Source organism: Capricornis sumatraensis, chromosome 11 (assembly GCF_032405125.1).
Source record: "Capricornis sumatraensis isolate serow.1 chromosome 11, serow.2, whole genome shotgun sequence".
In the NCBI taxonomy this organism is placed as follows: domain Eukaryota; kingdom Metazoa; phylum Chordata; class Mammalia; order Artiodactyla; family Bovidae; genus Capricornis; species Capricornis sumatraensis.
In genome coordinates, this window is record NC_091079.1 from 63,820,460 (window position 1) to 63,842,672 (window position 22,213).

At 38.2% G+C, this 22,213-nt stretch overlaps 1 protein-coding gene across 1 annotated transcript; it reads right to left on the minus strand.

The window, feature by feature from the left end:
* Positions 1–9,221: 9,221 nt before the first annotated feature.
* LOC138088263 (fatty acid-binding protein, adipocyte) lies at positions 9,222–14,509 on the minus strand. The gene is made up of 4 exons (XM_068983369.1): positions 14,391–14,509; positions 11,128–11,300; positions 10,443–10,544; positions 9,222–9,979 (listed from the first exon to the last, which is right to left on the minus strand). The coding sequence occupies exons 1-4, from the start codon at positions 14,461–14,463 to the stop codon at positions 9,929–9,931; spliced, it is 399 nt and encodes a 132-aa protein (XP_068839470.1). The 5' UTR covers positions 14,464–14,509; the 3' UTR covers positions 9,222–9,928.
* Positions 14,510–22,213: the final 7,704 nt, after the last annotated feature.

Genomic DNA, 22,213 nt, shown 5'->3' on the forward strand with positions numbered 1-22,213 from the left:
CCCTTAAAAAAGAATCACAGGGCCGGTTCCCTCCTTGGCAACTTTTGCTCTCTTGTATGATATTTAGGGGCTTCACAGGTGACGTTAGTGGTAAAGAACCTGCCTGCCAGTTCAGGAGATGCAAGAGACACAGGTTCGATCCCTGGTCAGGAAGATACCCTGAAGAAAGGCATGGCAACCCACTCCAGTAATCTGGCCTGGAGAATCCCAGGAACAGAGGAGCCTGGCAGGCTACAGTCCATAGGGTTGTAAAGAGCTGGACATAACTCAAGCGACTTACCACACACACACACACACACACACATGATATTTAAAACTGCCACGTCCATTGTGTTACCAATTCAAAAATGAGGCCAAAACTGAGAGTGGGAGAGAGGAAAAGGAGGAAGAACTCAAGACCACTTTGTTTCTGGAATCTTTATAAGGAGAACTGATGAATTCCATTATTATTTAAAAAACGTTGTGTCTGAGTTTTTGTTCCTTGCAGTTTAAACCATAATTGATAAGCTTTTGTAAATAGCTCCACCTAAATTTGGACTTTGAAAACCAATTCCAGGACTTCCCTGGTGGTTCAATGGTTAAGTTTCTGTGTTTCCAATGCGAGGGGTGCAGGTTTGATCCTTGAACAGGGAATTAGATTCCATATGCCATTTGGTGTGGCAAAAGAAAAAAAAAATATTAAAAGAAAATCCTATGTATCATGTGATATTGGCCTCATGCACAGTATCTCCCAGGTCTCCAGATCCAACTCAAAATCATGTCCTATGTGAAACTGGTTCCAAGCTGGCTGATCCTTGTTTATGTGATACGATTATACCTTAATACAAGTATATTCTGGAACTTTTCTCACAGTATTGCATCGAGTCCTCCTCCAGCTGTCCCCTGAGCTCTTTCATGAATACACCAAGTAAAGAAAATATTTCTGATTCACTTCTGAATCCTTGAGAAACAGTGCCTGGTATATTGTAGGTGCTCAATAAATGTTTTATGAATGAATGACAAGAGGAATAAAATGTTTATTTTGTTTTAACTGACAGTTTCCCTCATCACTGATATTAATCTCTCTAACAAGTAAAGACAAAGATTTTTTAAATTAAAAAAAAATTTATTCTGTTGAAAGTCACATAAGACATACTATTTTAATCATCTTTAATTGTACAGTTCAGTGGCATTAGGTACCTTCACATTGCTGGGCAGTTCTCACCATTATCCATCTTCTGAAATTTTCCTCACTTTCCTAAACTGAAACTCTGTCCTCATTAAACAATAACTCCCCACCACCATCCCCACCTCCCCCACCCGCTGGGTCCCAGGGAGCAGGGATACCCACTGGGTATCTACCAATGTAATCTCCAGCTCTATCAATTTGACTATTCTAGGTACCCTATATTAGTGGAATCAAATTGTATTTAAGACAGAGTTTTGGCTCAGAGTTTAAAGCGTCTTCCTGCAATGTGAGAAACCTGGGTTCGATCCCTGGGTCAGGAAGATCCCCTGGAGAAGGAAATGGCAACCCACTCCAGTATTCTTGCCTGGAGAATCCCATGGACAGAGGAGCCTGGTGGGCTACAGTCCACGGGGTCGCAAAGAGTCCGACACGACTAAGCGACTTCACTTTCACTTTTAATACATTGCTCTCTCCTGACCTGCTCGTATGACACGCCTTTCCTTATGGTCATCAGACAGTATAGGGATTCTCCGACTCCTTTCATCTTTGCTCAGTGTTTCATTGTTATCATACACATTTACCTTCTCAACCAAGAAAGTTCTCTTCTAGTCCTGCCGATCACTACTAGCTTTGGCATCTTTGTTTCTTTTTTTTTTTTTAAAAACCACCATTTCGGATATCCATGGTGGTACAGTGGATAAGAATTTTGCCTGCCAATGCAGGGGACATAGGTTCAACCCTTGGTCTCGGAAAATTCCACATGCCATGAAGCAACTAAACCTGTTTGCTGAACTACTGAAGCCTGGGGTCTAGAGCCCAGGCTCCACAAGAGAAGCCACTGTGAGAAGCCCACACACCCAAAGAGGAGACTCCACCAGCTGCAGCTAGAGAAAGATGGAGTGCAGCGACAAAGACCCAGTGCAGCCATAAATACACAAATGTTTTTTAAAATTATCATTCCCTCCAGTAAAAAAAAAAAACTTTTTAATTAAAATGTTCTTAACTGTTAATCCCAACAAAAGAACTAGAATACGATATTCTGTTATAGAACCGTTCCACATTTTATATTCATGACAGGTTAAATACTTATTTCCCCATGATCTCATTTTTCTATGCTTTTCCAGTATCTCATTTTCTACATTAACTTTCTTTCTTGAGACTGTTTAGCTATTAAACACTTTTAAAATAAATTTTAATTTTGAGATATTACATTCTCCATTGGTGAGGGACACAGATAAAGTTAAACATGTACTAAAAGCTACAAAATGATTCAACAATACATCTGCTACTTTATTGCTGTACAAAAACAGCTGGACCTACACTAGATTTTTTTTTCTAATTTTTTTATTGCAGTAGAATAGACATTACACAGAATTAACTGTCTTTAACCATTTCTAAGCACATGCTTCAGTGGTATTCACACTGTTGTGCAACAATCACCACCATCCATCTCTAGAAATGTTATCTTACAAAGCTGAAACTCTACTCGTTAAATAGCAATTCTCCATTCTCCACACCCCTGCCTCCTGGTAACCACCATTCTACTTTCTGCCTCCATGACCTTGTATAAAGTAGAATCATGCAGTGTTTGTTTTTGTGTATATGTGACCAGTTTAGTTCGCTTAGCACAATGTCCTTAAGGTTTACCCATGTTGTAGGAAATCTCAGAATTTTCTTCCTTTTTAACACAATGGTATTCTATTGGATAAAGCAAAATGTGTTATTTATATTTTGCTTATACATTCATCCTTTGATGGACATTTGGATTGCCTCTACATTTTAGCAATAGATGAAAAATGTTGTTATGAACTTTTGTTGTTGTTTAGCTGATAAGTCATGTCCAACGCTTTGCGATCCCAAGAACTGTATCTTGCCAGGCTTCTCTGTCCTTCACTATCTCACGGAATTTGCTCAGATTCATGTCCATTGAATTGGTGATGCTATCTAACCATCCTATCATTTGCCACCCTCTTCTCCCTTTGCCTTCAATCTTTGCCAGCATCAGGGTCTTTTCCAATGAGTTGACTCTGCATCAGGTGGCCAAAGGATTGGAGCTTCAGCTTCAGCATCAGTCCTTCCAACACGATTATACATGTATCTCTTTGAGACCCTGCTGTCAATTATTTTGCGTGTATAACCAGAAGTAGAATTGCTGGTGTATACATGCTCAGTTGCTTCAGACGTGTCCAGCTCTTTGCAACCCTAGGGACTACAGCCCAACAGACTTCTCTGTCCGTGGGATTCTCCAGCAAGAATACTGGAGTGGGTTGCCAGTTCCTACTCCAGGGGATCTTCCCGAACTAGAGATAATCCACATCTCTTGAGTTTCCTGCATTGGGAGGCAGGTTCTTTACCACTGATGCCACCTGGTTAATTCTATTTTAAATTTTTTGAGGAATTGTCCTGCTGTTTTCCACAACAATTGTACTGCTTTACCTTCCCACCAACATTGTACAAGGTTTCCAATTTCTCCACATCCTCACTAACAAGTTATTTTTTTATAGCCTCCATCTTATGTGTGTGAGATGCATCCCATTATGATCTTGATTTGCATTATCACTAATAATTAGCAACACTGAACATCCTTTCATGTGTTTATTGACCATTTATATATTTTCTTTGATACAAGACATTTGCCTGTTTTTGAATCAAGTAGTTTTTTTGTTATTGTTTTTAGGAGCTCTCTATATATTCTGGATATTTGTTCCATATCAGGAATATCACTTGCAAATATTTTTTCCCATTCTGTGGGTTGCTTCTTAAATTTTTATGTATGTATGTGTGTATTTATTTTTGGCTGTGTTGGGTCTTTATTCCTGGATATGGGCTTTCTCTAGCGATGAGCAGGGGCAACTGTTTGTTGCAGTGCTCGGGCTTCTCATTGCTGTGGCTTCTCTTGTTGCAGAGCATGGGCTCTAGGCAGGTGGGCTTCAATAACTGTGGCACTGGAGCTCAGTACTGTGGCCCACAGGATTAGTTGCTCTGCAGCACGTAGAATCTTCCTGAGCCAGGGATCAAACCCATGTTCCCTGCATTGGCAGAGGGATTCTTAACCACTGTACCACCAAGGAAGTCCTGTGAGCCACGTTTTTACTCTGTTGATAATGTCTTCTAAGGCACAGGATTTTTTATTTTCCTGGAATCAAATTTGTCTATTGTCTCTTTTGTTGCCTGTGCCTTTGGTATTATATTCAAGATATCCCTGCCAAGTCCAATGTTGTGAAGTTTTTCTAAAAGTTTCAAGTTTTAGGTCTTACATTTGAGTTAACTTTTGCATGTGGTGTTAAAAAAAGACATCAGTTTCACTCTTTTGCATGTGGATATCAGGTTTTCCAGGGCTTTCCCGGTGGCTCAGAAGTAAAGAATCCACCTGTGATGCAGAAGATGCAGGAGATCCAGGTTCAGTCTCAGGTCAGGCAAGATCCTCTGGAGGAGAGCCCAGCAGCTCACTCCAGTATTCTTGTCTGGAGAATCCCATGGACAGAGGAGCCCGGCAGGTTACAGTCCATAGCGTCACAAAGAGTTGGACATGACTGAAGTGACTGAGCATGCATGCATCTGGTTTTCCAAGCACCATTTGTTGAGAAGATTGTATTTTATCCCCTGAAAGGTCTTGGCAATGTGCAAGAGTTCATTTTGGAGCTCTGTATTCTATTCCATTAGCCCATATGTCAGTCTTTAGGCCAGTATCACACTGCTTTGATTATAGTAGCTTTGTAATAAAATTTGAAATCAGGAAGTATCAATTCTCCAACTTTGTTCTTCATTTTTAGGATATATATATATATATATTTTGCTTTTCAGATCCCTTGATATTAGAATGGGCTTTTCTATTTCTGCAAGAAACATCATTGGACTTTTGACAGTGATTCCACTAAATTGGTAAATCACTTCAAATGGTGTAGTATTGACAACTTCCAATCTATGACTATGGGATGTCTTTCCACTTAGTTATATCTTTTATAGTTTTCATAGTACAAAACTTCCACTTCTTTGGTTAATTCTTAAGTATTTTATTCTTCTTGGTGCTATTGTAAATGGAATTGTTTTCTTAATTTGCTTTTCGAATTGTTCATTGTTAATGTATAGAAATGTAACTGATTTTTGACTAGTGAATCCAACTTCAGGTCTTTCTCAGGGACAGTTTCTGTTGGTTTAACTTTTTCTTTGAATGGGCCAAACTCTATTTCTTTCCATGTTCTGTGATTTTACTGTTGAAAACTGAAAATTTGAATTTAATAATGTGCTAACTCTGGAAATTAGGTTCTCCTCCTTCTCTAGGGTTTGCTGCTTTTTGTTTTTGTTTTCTGATTGCTGGAGTCTGGCTCTGTGCCAAGGACCAGCCTAAGGAAGAAACTTAAGGTCTTCTCATGTCCTTTCTGACCCTGTACCTTTTCCTTGGAATGTACAGTGACTTTCTAATATCCTCTGTATATGAAATTGCTTTTGAATGTCCTGGTCTTTAATTATGGCTCCTCAAAGAGGAAATAGTAAGAAATGAAGGGAAGGAAAAGGTGCTGGCCCTTTAAATTTCCTGACAATCTCTTGAGGAGGGGGAGAAGAGTGGTATTTGCAACAATGGGAGGAAATGCAACAATAGTGGCCACCACCTCTTCTTTGCACTTCAGTGATCAGAAGCAGCAATTAGTGATTAGGGCACATATCCCAGGTATTTGGAGGATAGGGTCTTCATTGGGCTTCCTAGGTGGCTCAGTGGTAAAGAATCTACCTGCAAAGCAGGAGCTTCAGGAGAGGTGGTTTTGATCCCTGGGTTGGAAAGACCTCCTGGAGTAGGGAATGGCAACCCGCTCCAGTATTCTTGCCTGGAGAATCCCATGAACAGAGGAGCCTGACAGGCTACAGTACATAGGGTCTCAAAGAGCCAGACACGACCGAGCGACTAACATTAAGATGGTTTTTGCCAAGTCATTCCACTGTAAAATTAATTAATAAGCAATTAATTAGTTTTATAATTATCTTTCATGGCCTAGCTCAACTACATCTTCTATGCTGAAAACCTTCCTCCAGCACATACCGAGTACTCTGCTTGCCCTTAGCTTCCTTCCAATCCATAAAATATACCACGCAATTTATCATACAATTCACATCCTCCTCTATATTTTGTCTTCATTCATTCCACTAAAATTTATTGAGTGATTACCACATTTCAGGCATTGTACTAGATACTACATATATACATAAGTGTCCTGAGGCTGTGTCAGCCTAGTGATGGAAAAGATGAGAAATTAAAATGTGGTAATATCATGTTATAGTAAGAACACGTATTTTTCCTGTGGTCATGGGAGGAAGAGTTTAACTCTTCTTAGATATGGAGGGTGAGGGAGGAGGAGGAACTATCAGAAAAATTTTCCCAGGTGATGTGATGATGTTCATGGTATTTCTCTACCACACTGAGGGCATGATCATGGACTGTTTCTGTGTTACAAACCACACCTAGCACAGGGAAGAGCGTTCACTCACTCACTCAAAACTCTTTACTAAACTTCAAATCTGTTGTTTATTGTGCCAGGGTCTGGGGACATGGCTACAAACAGGACATAATCCTTGCCTTTGAGATGCTCTCAGTAACTGAGTTTTTCCTATTGCCTAGCATTTTCTGGCTGTTTGGCTACACATAAACTATTTTAATGTTTTGTAAATTGAGATGGGGTGGTTGCGCAAATGGATGGAAAGATCCATAATCAGATATAACATTAAAATTGTGTTTTCCACATAACTGAGCACAGGGATGTCCACTGATAAGTGATCTAAGTGCTATGCCTCATTCCCTAATCCAGAAATTCTTGGTACTCATAGACTCTGGTTAGAAGTGCTATAACCATATTGTTCAGAAGCCAGATCTCAAATACCAAAAACATTGCTACCCAAAGGCCATCTTGGAGGCTTACCTATTCCAAGTCAATTATTCACAGAAATTGGAGCTCAGTGATAGTGATGGGAGTTGCATTAAAGAAGGTATAAGTTGGCCCAGTATTTCACCCAATTCTTAATATTTCCAAAGAGGGAGTGAGTGGCTTTTTTTTCATATCTGTTTTAAGATATAGATGGGCTCTATGTCCACACATCTCTGAGAAGTACCCATTTGATCCTCTCTCTCTTCCTTTAAAAGTAGAATCGCCTCTATATTTCTGTGTGTGTGTTGATAGAAGCAATGTTAATGAAAAATTATGTGAGGTTCAAAGAGGTCCCAGGGAGGATAAATCAGAGAACTGACATTGAAGACATATCTTGTTTCTACAGCTTTTATTTTATGGTGAAAATGTAGAAAATAAGAAACTGACTTATCTAGCAAATTTACATTGGACTGAATCTTCTTATTCTATGCTTCAACATCAACTGAAAAATAAGAAAACTTGAAGAGTAGATTTTGAAAAAAATCCTTGAATGATCACAGCACGATTTATGAATTAAGCTACCACTTGAATGCTGATGGTGTGTGCTCAGTTGTGCCCAACTCATTTCAACTTCATGGATTGTAGCCCACCGGACTCCCCAGTCCATGGAATTTTCCAGACAAGAATACTAAGGCGCATTGTCATTTCCTAGTCCAGGGATCGAACACACTTCTCTTACATCTCCTGAATTGGCAGGTGGATTCTTTATCACATTGCCACCTGGGAAGCCTACTGAATATGGGTGGTTTCTGGATCTATGTCCCAGCTAGGATTGCTCTCTTGAATATCAAATTCCTATGTCTATTCCCTACTTAGTTTTACAGACTTAAACTTTGAACTTTAGTTTTCTCATCTTTAAACAGGAATACCAAATCCTCATCATAGGATTATTTTGATAATAAATTAAGTTAGAGCATGCAAAGCTCATGGACCATATTAAGTGTTTAATAAATATTGATTTACCAAGAATTTTTCTAAACAATTCCTACAAACCTCTCTTTGAATTCTCCAATTCTTAAGTAATTTCAAAGTGAGAGTTTAACTCTCTGCTTTTGTAAAGTAAATTATTATGATCAGAAACTTAATTTACCTCTTCTGGCTTCTCTGTCTGTATCTTGGTATTATGTATATAGTGTGTGTGTGTGTGTGTGTGTGTGTCTGTGTGTGCTAAGTCGTTTCAGTTGTGTCTGACTCTTTGTGATCCTATGGACTATAGACTACCAGGCTCCTCTGTCCATGGGATTCTCCAGGCAAGGATACTGAAGTGAGTTGCCATGCCCTCCTCCAGGGGATCTTCCTGACCCAGGGATCAAACCTGCATCTGTTATGTCTCCCACATTGGCAGGTGGGTTTTTCACCACTAACACCACCTATGCATATGGTGCATGTGTGCATGCTAAGTTGCTTCAGTTGTTTCCAACTCTTTGCCACCCTATGGACTATATTCAGAAAACAATAAATATTTTCTTTTTTTCCATGCTGTGTGGAATGTGGAAACTTAGTTACTTGACCAGAGATTGAACCACTCCTCCGGCAGTGGAAGCATGGAATCTTAACCACTGAACTGCTGGAAGTGAAAGTGTTAGTCACTCTCTTGTGTTTAACTCTTTGCAACCCCATGGACTGTAGCCCAGGAGGCTCCTTCGTCCATGGAATTCTCCAGGCAAGAATACTAGAGTGGGTTGCCATGCCCTCCTCCAGGGGATCTTCCCAACCCAGGGATCGAACTGGGGTCTCCTGCACTACAGGTGGATTCTTTTACCATCTAAGCCACCAGGAAGCCTCTAATAAACTTATTTTTAAAGTAAGCATCACAAACAGAATGTATCAATTGCAAGACACACTTTAAAAGATTTTGGCTTCCTATGAAAGCTAAGTATGTGATAGGGAAATTTCAGTCTATGTACACGGAACTCCAAGGATCTATAGAGGTACCTCAAAGTTCCACAAAGTGCAGAAGAAATAAATTTTCTCTTTCTCTCTCACACACACACATAAATGAAAACACACTCTTACTGGCTTTATTATCATTTTTGTTTGTTTTATATATTGAAATTCCAGTGAAATTTTATTTGCATTAAAAATTCCAGGACATATTCAATATTTTTTTTTTAAAAATTCCACTGGTAAGAAAAAAAGAAAACTTTGGAAATGACTACAGGAACATTTACATCATAACTCATTACAAGCCTGTCATGTCTTTTCTGGAATAAATGTAACATGTGATGATTTGGACTTAATTCTAGACAGATTCCAGGGATACCTTGGTTTACTAATAATTTTTCAGGTTAAAATTTATAGCCCAGAAATCTTTTTGTACACTCTTCGTTCCTATTCCACCTCTCTTTCTTGATGCTCTAAGACAGATTTTTGTGAAATGACAACACTTGGCCCAGCTGACTGTGGACAATTTCACTACATTTAAGTCTATCTTAGGTCCCTGAGAGGGTGTTGCTTGACTGTAGCTATGGTAAAGAAGGACTTCATATTCAGTAATAGTACATATTTATCATTTTCTACCTAAGGCTATGGGAAATTCATATTTTTTTCACCTTGTATTATTATTTTACAAATCATATTATACTGGAAACAAAGCAATAATACAATTTTATATTTCCATCACTAAATTATGAGTAAGAAATTGTTAAACATGATGAATAAATCATTACATAGCCTTATAAATCTAAAAAGTTTTATTTAACCAACACAACCATATCAAAATCAGTCTGGGAGAAAATCAGTTTCTTGCTTATTAGTGGAAAATAACAATATATGTTTGGACAGCACATCCAACAGAAAGTCATGGAGTTCGATGCAAACGTCATCCATTTCAATATCCCTTGGCTTATGCTCTCTCGTAAACTCTGGTAGCAGTGACACCGTTCATGACACATTCCTAGGCACAAAGGCAAAATATTGGTAAAAACCTCGGGACTAAACAACTCATGGTTTATTTATTTATTGTCTCCTTCAATGCTGAGAAGGAAAAAATGTTCATCAAAAGATATTCACTCTTGGCTCTTCTTATATACCTGACATTGTAATAAACTAGGGAGACACAAAGATCAAGAAGATACAAGTCTTGCCCTCAAGGAATCTTACAATCTATGTGGTGAGTGAAAAACATAATTAGAAATGCACAATACAATATGGTTCACATTGAGAGGGATAAGAAAATACTTCCTGGGGCACAGTATACATAGACGGAGCTTAGAAGGATAATTGCCAGAGTGAAACCATAATCCCAATAGACTAACTTTTCATTCTACAAGGGCAATTGTCTATTTCTCTAGGTAGGATAACGATTATGGGATGATCTAGCACTAAAATCTAGAGTTAGGTAGTGAGAAGATACTCACCAGCACCAGCTTATCATCCACAAGTTTTCTCTTTATGGTGGTTGATTTCCCATCCCAGTTTTGTACTTGTACCAGAGCACCTTCATCTAAGTTTATGATGCTCTGTGGGGATAATTAAAAGTAATTACAATCATGGAGGGAAAAAAAAAATAGAGCACTTTTATTTGCTTATTTTGAGGTACTTAGCAATTCTAAATTACAAGAAAATGTTGCAAAAGAAAACAATGAATGCCAAAAACAACATGCAAAATTACATGTATATTATGATCAGAATATTATACAAACATGCATTTGAAAAAAATACTGTGAAAGAATATACATAATAAATTTATGTGGAATAGCATCATAGGTGTTTTTTTTTCTTTCCCCCCACTCTTTTAAAAGTTCTCTAACATTGTTATGTTACTTCAATTTACTTTAAATAATATATGCATATATACACAGACACACACATATATGGTATGACAAATTATTATGTTAAACATTTTTAAAGTAATAAGGACAATTTTATTAAATGGGAGAAAATTCACCAACTAAATATCAAAGGTAACATGGTTCAGATCTAGCAATCTGAGCTTTTTGGCTTATAATGGAATGGCTTTCCTCCTTCTACAAAATGGCTTGCTATAGGCAGCAGTCGTTTATAAATCAGGCTTTTACTCTGCTCCAGTTCTTTATTCCTCACCTTGACTTTCCTGTCATCTGGAGTGACTTCATCAAATTCCTGGCCCAATTTGAAGGACATCTCAGTATTTTTAAAGGTGCTTTCTGATTTAATGTTGACCACATCCCCATTTACACTGATGATCAAAGTGGGTTTGGCCATGCCAGCCACTTTCCTGGTAGCAAAGCCCACACCTATAGATGGGAAAAGAAAAATGTCAAGTATACGATTTTTCTCTCATGTATTTATCTAAGAAAGAGCAGGCGTGTGTGTGTGTGTGTGTGTGTGTGTGTGTACTTAGATATATGTGTGCCTGTGTACCTATCTGCACTCCAGTGAGTATATTAAAGGAGAAAGACTCCAATGAGTTTATTATCAAAGTCTTTATTTAAACATCTCCTGAAAATAAGTAAAATCAGCTAATACTTAAAGAACACCCAAGGCACAATTAGATGTAAGTCTGTTCTTTAAATTTCCCTCTCTGGGTTTCAGATGAGACTCTTCAGGAGACCCATTGTTAATTTTCCATAAGCATATGTAAAAGATTAAATTTTCTGGGACATACATATTTTAAAAATCACTGCACTCTCAAAATATCTGGCCATCTCAACCATGAGAGCAGCCACCTTCATTTGACTCAGTTCGTGAAACACTTGGGAATCTCAACCATTGCTTCTTGAATAACAAAAATGATCTAATCCATAGTCAAAGGTAGAACTCTCAATAGGATTCAAGGGACCAATAGAGAGTCACTCAGGTAAAATTTAATTTGGGTGTACAAAAACCACATTTCATGGCATTCACTGCCACGCCTAGTTTTCTTGGCTTTTCATAATTACTCTGAAATGAAGATCTTGATTAATTTTTCTGAAAGGCAAAACATTTCTTGCATTCATACAATTTTAGAATGGTGATGGTATTCCCAATAAATTATAGAAAATTTTAAAGAGGGCTTAAGCCTCAACTGAAGATTTCAAAGTTTAAGAAATCATTATTTTAGTAAGTTCAGAAATGAATACTTTGCTTCCCAATCACTTAAGTGGCAAACTCCTCTTAAACAAAAAAAAGAAAGAAAGAAAATAGGACTGTGTTTTGGGGGATGTTACAGCTTTGGGTTGAATGATTTACAACTTAACATAGAAAACAGTACCTTACCAGCACTGCATAGGATTTTACAACAGTCATAGTTGTGTTGGATTTTTTAAATGCACATGCACAAATCTACTTCTTTGACTATGTATAGATACCAAAATTAAAGAATAGTGGGGAGGCAATATATCATACAAAACAAGCAATGCCAAGGCTCTGATTTGAAGCTCCCTGTCTGAAAGTGGTGACAGGTGGGAAGATAATATGCTGCTTCATCAAGTCTTGTCTCTGTTACAAAATGTAACCTCAAATTCATGGAGTGAGTCAGCACAGTGAATGCATGAGGCATCGGGTGTGGTTCCAGATTCTCCAAGCTTAGGAAAATCACACTCTCCTCTTGCTTGATTCTGTTTCCATTTGACTGATGAAAACGATACCTGCTGACTGAAGGTAATCAATTAGAGCAGCTAATTTCAGAATGTATCTTATTGTCTTTCATTATCATCAACACTTAATAATTTTAAAAGGCCATGGTGCCTGCATGTGTGCTAAGTCCCTTCAGTCGTGTCTGACTCTTTGCAACCCTATGAACCATAGCGCACCAGACTCCTCTGTTCATGGGATTCTTCAGGCAATAATACTGAAGTGGGTTGCCATGCCCTCCTCTAGGGGAATCTTCCTGACCCAGGGATCGAACCCTCTGTCTCTTAAATCTCCTGTATTTGCAGGTGGGTTCTTTATCACTAGCACCACATAGGAAGCCCAAACGCAATGGTATAAGAATTTAAATAAAATACTAAAAGTGAAGACTCTTGAAAATCCCATGGACTGCAAGGAGATCCAACCAGTCCATTCTAAAGGAGATCAGTCCTGGGTGTTCTTTGGAAGGAATGATGCTAAAGCTGAAACTCTAGTACTTTGGCCACCTCATGCGAAGAGTTGACTCATTGGAAAAGACTCTGATGCTGGGAGGGATTGGGGGCAGGAGGAGAAGGGGCCGACTGAGGATGAGATGGCTGGATGGCATCACCAACTCAATGGACGTGGGTTTGGGTGAACTCCGGGAGTTGGTGATGGACAGGGAGGCCTGGCGTGCTGCGATTCACGGGGTCACAAAGAGTTGGACACGACTGAGCAACTGAACTGAACTGAACTGAAAAGTGTAAAATGCTTCTAAAAATAAATAGGTAAATAGACTCAAGTCCTGTAATATCCATATCAGTGCATATTGATTAGTTTGTTGAGTTACAACTAGTCAGTAGTCTGGAAAACTAGTTCTCACTCATATTGGTGTTCCTGATTTCCTTCTTGTCTATAGACATGGAAAACAGTAGTTATAAACAAGCAAGAAATAACTATAAGATTTAGAAGAAGGTTAAGTCTTGAGGTTTAGGGATTAAATTATAACCTCTAATAAAGATATTGTGAAAAAAAAAAATCCCTCCCCAATTTGCAACCCGTGGATACATCTTCATCATGCATGGGTGTGGCTGCCTGACTGAATTCCCGCCTCTCTGCTCCTTTGCTTTAACTTTGTAATTATCTGAGGAACACACAGGTGATCTTAGCAGAATCCCCAAACCTGAAAGCCTCTATTAATAATTCTGTGTCATGCCTTGTAATATTAAGTCAAACAAATATCTAAGACTTTTAAGGAAAACATTTTCAGAAATTAGAATTTTTCCTTCCATAATACAACCACACATTTTAACAGACTGACTTTAAAACAATAAAATAATTGGTCAACATACATTACTCAAAAAATTACATTAAGATGATAAATACAGTGCTTTCAGTTTCAAATGGAAATTATCACATGCTAGGGAATAAATATAGGCTTATTTCCAAGTTACTGCTTATTTTATATGCAAAAGAAATGAATGAAAAAGAGGCAGAAAGCCAAGTAAACCAAAGATATTCAAGTTTAGCAATCAAATAAAATCTTGTCATTTCTATACAATGCCACTTATACTCTTTTTCATATCAGTTCACCTTTAGGAAAGGAAGTATTAGTTGTGACTTCCGTCTAGAATGTTTCTGGAAACAAGTGATTCTCACTTGTTGTTTTTATCACCTCTATAGAAAAAGCAGCATTTCATGTCAGACCAGTGCTTCCAGAGTGAAAAAGAACCATAGTCTTCTCTTTCCTAGAGAAAAAGTTATAAGCCCAGCCATTCAACAATGCATTTCCTTACCCACTTCCTTCATGTAATCATCAAAGTTTTCACTGGAGACAAGTTTCCAGGTACCTACAAATGCATCACACATTTTGTGAGCTTTCTAGAATTATTCTTCAAGGTGAGAAAGAAGTGCAGCTTTCAGCAAGATGCTGTTACCCTCTGCGTCCAGATAACTTCCTTTTAAAGGTGCCCAGAACATGTGATCTTGGGCATAACCAATTGGGAATGATATAAGATCATTTCCTTCACTGCCAGCCTCTGCAGTTTTTCCTCTGAGTCATGTTTTTAATAGAAATTTCTCAACTTTGGTTCTCCTTGGCAAATGGTCATGGACGCAGAGTACAACTTATTTTTAACCTTTAACAGAAATTTTCACAACTTTGTTTTGACAGCTTAAAATTCAGTGCATTGAATTTCCTATTTTTTACATACCTATTTATCCCAGTGAAGAGTGGACCAGTGTAATTATCTTGGGATAAATTCTGACTCCCTTTTCTGGAGTTCCTATTAAAATTATAATTATGTGATTTGTTTGAATTGAGGGATGTAAGAATTACCTTGGATATTCTTAAGTAATTGCAAAGGCTATTGAGGGCAGTACTGTCTCAGGAATTACCTGGAAATTAAAACAAAATAAGTAATGGCATTTTAAAGTACCCCAGCTTCCTCATTTCAAATGTTTTATATGAATGAAAAAGAAAAAGTAAGTTTAATTCTCCACCAGGAATCTAGACAGCAGTTTTAACTGACAAATGATCATTTAACCTCATTCTTTCCATTCCCTAAATAAGAGCATTGTGTGGATTTCCACAAAATTCCTAAAAAAAAGGCACCGATTCAAAATATACTCCCCTTACTGAGAAAATTCGTCCTGTCTTGACCTATATAATAAGTTCTAAATTTATCCAGATCTAAATGGTGTTGCTTTACTTAAATACAGTCTGGAGTGGGGTAGTCACCAGCTTCTGAAATCTAATTTCCTTCTTCTACATAGTAAATAAGTCATGAGAATGCTTTTCTAAAGTAACCATGTTTATTGGTCCCCCCCGCACCCACACCAAAATGATGGAAGACAGTCACATGGGGAACAAACTCCCATGAACACACCCAGATTTTAGGAAAGAAAAAAGAAATTCAAATATCATGGGGTGTGTTCCTTATCACTACACTGTATATTGCACTGAACAGTATCTGCTGAGCATATCATTGATTTGTAAGAATCCTAAGGGCTTCCAAGAAATGGTTGAGTAAGAGGATTCCGTAAAGGACAGATTTCTATAGGCAAGAAATTTGCTACGAAAAACTGGTAATGTTGTGTTACAATAGTAACTTTTACTGGTTGCATATGTTAATGGCACAGTGATAATGTTCAATCACTCTGAACTGTTGCATAGATATATAGACTGTGGGTGACGTACCATGCAGGGTAGGCTTACTATTATGAATTCATCAAACAAACAAGAAAATAAAAATGATCAAGTTTCATACAGGGATAACTTCATGTTCTAAATTAATAAATGGCTTTTGTTTTTACTTTGTTTTGCTTTTATGATAAATTTTTAGAGAAGTTTTAGGTTTATAACAAAATTGAGAAGGAAGTAGAGATTTCTCATGTACTCCGTGGCCGCCCACAGGCATTGCCTCCCCCATTATCAATATCATTCACCAGAATGGTAATTTTTACTAAGAATGAACCTATATTGGTGTATTATAATCACTCAAAGTCCATATATTACCTTAGGGTTCACTTTTGGTGTGTATGTCCCATGTGTTTGGACAAAGTATTAATATAATCACATGTTGTTTAGTTACTATGTCATATCTGACTCTTTGCAACCCCATGGACCATAGGCCGCCAGGCTCCTCTGTCCATGGCATAGCCCAGGGAAGAATACTGTGGTGGGTTGCCATTCTTCCTCCAGGGGATCTTCCTGACCCAGGGATTGAACCTGTGTCTCCTACATTGGCAAGGGAATTCTTTGCAACTGAGCCAACATGGAAGCCCATAATGACATATATTCATCCTCATAACATCATTCAGAGTATTCACTGCCCTAAAAACCCTCTGTGCTTTGCCTATTCATCTCCCTTCCATGCTCCCACCACTATCCCACAACCCTGTCAACCACTGTCATTTTTATTGTCTCCATAGCCCTGGCTTTTCCTCAATGTCATGTAACGGGAATCATATAATATGTGCCTTGTCAGATTGGCTTCTTTCACTTAGTAATGTGCATTTAAGTTTCCTCCATATCTTTTCATGGCTTAATAGTTCATTTCTTTTTAGCACTGAAAAATATTCCATTGTTTGGATGTACTACAGACCATTCATACATTCGCCTTCTGAAGGACATCTTGGTTGTTTCCAAGGTTTGGCAATTATGAATAAAGCTGCTGTAAGTATGCAGGTCAGGAAGCAACAGTTAGAACTAGACATGGAACAACAGACTGGTGGCAAATAGGAAAAGGTGTGCGTCAAGGCTGTATATTGTCACCCTGCTTATTTAACTTATATGCAGAGTACATCATGAGAAACACTGGACTGGAAGAAACACAAGCTGGAATCAAGATTGCCAGGAGAAATATCAATAACCTCAGATATGCAGATGACACCACCCTTATGCCAGAAAGTGAAGAGGAACTAAAAAGCCTCTTGATGAAAGTGAAAGAGGAGAGTGAAAAAGTTGGCTTAAAGCTCAACATTGAGAATGAAGATCATGTCATTCGGTCCCATCTCTTCATGGGAAATAGATGGGGAAACAGTGGAAACAGTGTTCAGACTTTATTTTTTTGGGCTCCAAAATCACTGCAGATGGTGACTGCAGCCATGAAATTAAAAGATGCTTACTCCTTGGAAGAAAAGTTCTGACCAACCTAGATAGCGTATTCAAAAGCAGAGGCATTACTTTGCCGACTAAGGTCCGTCTAGTCAAGGCTATGGTTTTTCCTGTGGTCATGTATGGAAGTGAGAGTTGGACTGTGGATTGATGCTTTTGAACTGTGGTGTTGGAGAAGACTCTTGAGAGTCCCTTGGACTGCAAGGAGATCCAACCAGTCCATTCTGGAGGAGATCAGCCCCAGGATTTCTTTGGAAGGACTGATGCTGAAGCTGAAACTCCAGTACTTTGGCCACCTTATGCAAAGAGTTGACTCATTGGAAAAGACTCTGATGCTGGGAGGGATTGGGGGCAGGAGGAGAAGGGGATGACAGAGGATGAAATGGCTGGATGGCATCACTGACTCAATGGACGTAAGGCTGGGTGAACTCCGGGAGTTGGTGATGGACAGGGAGGCCTGGTGTCCTGCAATTCATGGGGTCGCAAAGAGTCGGACATGACTGAGTGACTGAACTGAACTGAAGCATCCACATGCGGGTTTTTGTGTGGATGGACATAGTTTTCAACCTCTTTGAGTAAATGATGGGGTAATACTATGTTTAGTTCTGTAAGAAACTGCCATATTGTCTTCCAAAGCAAATGTACACATTTTGCCTTCCCACCAGCAATGAATGAGAGTTCTGTTGCTCCACGTTCTCAGCAGCATTTGGTACTGTCAGTGTTTTGATTCAGCTGTTTTAATAGGTTGCAGTGGTATCATTGTTTTAGTTTGCATTTTCCTGATGATGTGTGATGTGGAACATTCTTTCATATGCATATTTGCCATCCATGTATCTTCTTTCTGAGGTGTCTGTTAAAGTCTTTGCCCATTTTTTAAATTGTGTTCTTTGTTTCTTATTATTTAGTTTTAAGAATTCTTCGAACATTTGGGTAGCAGTTTTCTATCAAATGTGTTTTTTGCAAATATTTTCTCCCAGTCTATAAATAATGGTTTACTTTTCGAAATATATGTTGATATTTTATTCTAGTAACAAATTGTCTCAAATAGATTTTCAAATGAGTATCACATTTGAATGTATATCATGTGTATGTGATACTACAATTTAAACATTTTTTTTAAGAGATGGACTGTCTAATACAGTAATCACATGTGGCTCTTGAATAGTTGAAATGTGCTCGTATGAACAGAGAAGGCAATGGCACCCCACTCCAGTACTCTTGCCTGGAAAATCCCAAGAACGGAGGAGCCTGGTAGGCTGCAGTCCATGGGGTCACTAAGAGTCGGATACGACAGAGTGACTTCACTTTCACTTTTCACTTTCATGCATTGGAGAAGGAAATGGCAACCCACTCCAATATTCTTGCTTGGAGAATCCCAGGGATGGGGGAGCCTGGTGGGCTGCTGTCTATGGGGTCACACAGAGTCAGACACGACTGAAGTGACTTAGCAGCAGCAGTAGCAGCAGTATGAATGAGAAACTACATTTTTTATTTACTTAATTTTAATTAAAATTTTAAAAATGGTCTTGATTCAGCTGTTATAAAACTTTTAAAAGTTTGTATGAAAAGCTATGACCAACCTAGACAGCATATTTTAAAAAGCAGAGACATTACTTTGCCAACAAAGGTCCATCTAGTCAAAGCTATGGTTTTTCCAGTAGTCATGTATGGATGTGAGAGTTGGACTATAAAGAAAGCTGAGCGCTGAAGAATTGATGCTTTTGAACTGTGGTGCTGGAGAAGACTCTTGAGAGTCCCTTGGACTTCAAGCAGATCCAACCAGTCCCTCCTACAGGAGATCAGTCATGGGTGTTCATTGGAAGGACTGATACTGAAGCTGAAACTCCAGTACTTTGGCCACCTGATGTGAAGAACTGACTCATTTGAAAAGACCCTGATGCTGGGAAAGATTGAGGGCAGGAGGAGAAGGGGATGACACAGGATGAGATGGTTGGATGGCATCATTGATACTAGATGGAGATGAGTTTGGGTAAACTGTGGGAGTTGGTGATGGACAGGGAGGCCCTAGGGTGCTGCAGTCCATGGGGTCACAAAGAGTTGGACATGACTGAGTAACTAAACTGAACTAAACTGAAAGAACCTGAATATGTGAATCTATACTTTCAACCATAAATTTTATGCAGTGTAAATGTTTATCAGCCATTTCAAAATAAACTTCAGAGTCTGAATGGAGGTGTACTGATAGTATAAAAAGCATAGTGAATTTTCAGCACAATATGGAAAAAAAGTACAATATCTCATTAAAAATGTTTACATTGATGATATGTCAAAATGACAACATTTTAGATGTATTGGGTTGAATAAAATATAACCCAATAAAACTCTAAATTTTTAAAACCCTAAATTTTAAAAAATGTTTTTAAAACAAACCCTAAATTATTTATATTTATTTTTTACTTTTATTTTTACTGTTTATTTTTACTTTTTAGTGTGGCTGCAAGAAAAATTCAGGTTATGTATGTGGCTCACATAACATTTCTATTGAGCAGTGCTGTTTTAGAGTACCATGACCCTGTTTCATTCATATATTCAACGTCTCATATGCCATTTACTAGCCACTGGGGATTCAATACTGCACAAGCTACACCAGGCACTTGATTTCTCTCATGGAGCTTATATTCTAGCACTGGAGAAGATAATATACAAAGAGATAAATAAATAAACTAATTCAGCTGTGTGTTTCAAAGAAAGACACAGAATTACTTAGTTGAAGAGATGTCTTTAAAAGCAGCTCTATTTATGTTCCAAACACATGGGCCATTCTATGGGATGCTAATATACTTTCTATGCACAAGTCCTTTAAGTTATGTATCAGGTAAGATAGAAGAGTCTTTCTACCTTGCAGTAAGCAGTCCAGAAATTTAAAGCAGAGGCTCATACCTCTTGCTTTATGCATCTGCTCTATAGGGCAGTGGGGAATACACGTAACGGCCTAGTTCCTCCATAATTTATCTTCATCTCAGTTCCTAAGATGAACTCTTGCTACATAAATACATAAATAAAATAGAATATTCCCTCACCAAATAATTATTTTTCACCACAGCATCCAATGGACTGCTGTGTGAGTAAAGTGGTTTATGATAAGGAGAGTCACACTAAAAAAAGATTTAATACTATGCAACCTTAGAGTCAACACTTTTTTAAAGAATATTCTCTAACAAGGACCTATTGTATAGTACAAAGAACTGTACACCATATTCCATAATAACATTTATGGGAAAAAAACATGAAAAAGAATATAGATATATGTATAATTGAATCACCTTGTTTTACACCAGAAACTAGCACAACATTGTAAATAAACAATACTCCAAATTAAATTTTAAAATTGTTAAAAAGAATTAAGAAAAGAATATTTTCCCTTTGTATTAATAAAGAAAATTCAGATTTAACTAAATTTTAGTGATCAGCCTTCCATGAAAACTAGTAGAAATTATACTATTTACATTTTCAAACCTAGTTTCAATGTATGAAGCTCAAACTAGCAAATAGTTTTCACAAAATCTTTTTTGCAAACCTACGGTGTCCAAGATATTAGCCTAGATGCAGTGAGGAAGTGTAACAATAAATAACACGTGGCTTTTGCCTCTCTTTAATGATTCAACTTCCCATTCTCGTTACCAACCTGGGACAAAAATAAAATACAATATAAAGTGTTTTTAGATGTTTTGCTTGTCAGTCATCTTAATATGAAAATTTTTTGCACAAGAAGCTCTTGCTGATCTCCTACACTTTTTAAAATGCTGTTAGCATCTTTCTTTAGCATATACAGTATAAAAGATAAGCAATATCTTCATTCCAAACCCAGGTCCCCCTCATCCCTTACCTCCCTTCTCCATCCTAAACCATATCCTATCCATGACTTAAACTTCTTAGTACCTCTTCCACCAAATATTTTCTGGATTAATACATTGATTAACCCAAGGAATGAGGTATGGATTTAGGGTACATAATCATCCTTAATGTTTGTGTATAAGTTTTAAACCATCAAAGCTATGGGCTCAAATCTGTGTTTTACAAAGATATAATGGCACTGGGAAGGGTGGATTTTAAAGGGGAGAGCAAGCAGATATCAATTCATTTACAAAGCAAGAGTTAAGAGATGGTGAGAGACTGAGCAAAAGAATGGCAACAAGAGGGTGGGAAAGCAGTGGGATAAATTGAGCCACCAGCTTCCCTGGTGGCTCAGACAGTAAAGAACCTGCCTGCAATGTGGGAGACCTGGGTTTGATTCCTGGGTTGGGAAGATCCCCTGGAGAAGGGTATGACAACCCTCTCCTGTATTCTTGCCTGGAGAATCCCCATGGACAGAGGTGCCTGGTGGACAATAGTCCATGGGGTCGCAAAGAGTCAACACAACTGAGTGACTAAGCACAGCACAGCTCAAGCTGAGAAATAGTACAGGAAGCTCCTTCCTTCTGGAGGAGCCTGGTTCCCATAGGCAAGGCACATGGGAGAAAATTTGACTTTGTTTAGAAAAGGAATTCCCACAAGGGGGAACTATGGTTTTGTTCACAAATATTTAAATACAACATTGATACACACATGTAAAGCCAGCTTCTTCCCCCAGAGTTGTGAAAAGGGGTATTCAACAACCAGAGTCTCACTCTGCTTTGGAAATATGGAGATGGGAGATGTGGTCCCAGACTCTCAGTGCTATTGGTGGGCGGTGTGTATGTGCTGGGGGGACAGGCACTTTTTGATTCAGGCCAGCTGCTTTGCACTTTGCTCTACGATGGACAGCTTCCATGGAATGCATCCCTCTGACCTTTGCCTCTGCTTATTTCTTTTGGAGGAAACCAGGGTATTTTTTTTTTTTTTTCTGACAGTTTTTAAGTTGAAGAGGAAGCATACCTAATCACTGGATAATAAGGAGCAGAGACAAAGCCATGATGAGAGGGAGTGTTTTCACAGCATGTGGGTGGTAGGTTAAAGAAGAGTTCATGCCAAGGCTCTCCTTTTATTGAAGCAAAGTTGCTG

Bases quoted from the DNA above. Each gene is read 5' to 3' on its own strand.
- LOC138088263 (XM_068983369.1), bottom strand. From the start codon at position 14,463: ATGTGTGATGCATTTGTAGGTACCTGGAAACTTGTCTCCAGTGAAAAC. The intron at 10,545-11,127 runs GTGAGGAATAAA...TTATCCCCACAG, and splicing joins CAGATGACAGGAAAGTCAAG to AGCATCATAAACTTAGATGA. The intron at 9,980-10,442 runs GTGAGTATCTTC...CTTTGTGCCTAG, and splicing joins TGGATGATAAGCTGGTGCTG to GAATGTGTCATGAACGGTGT.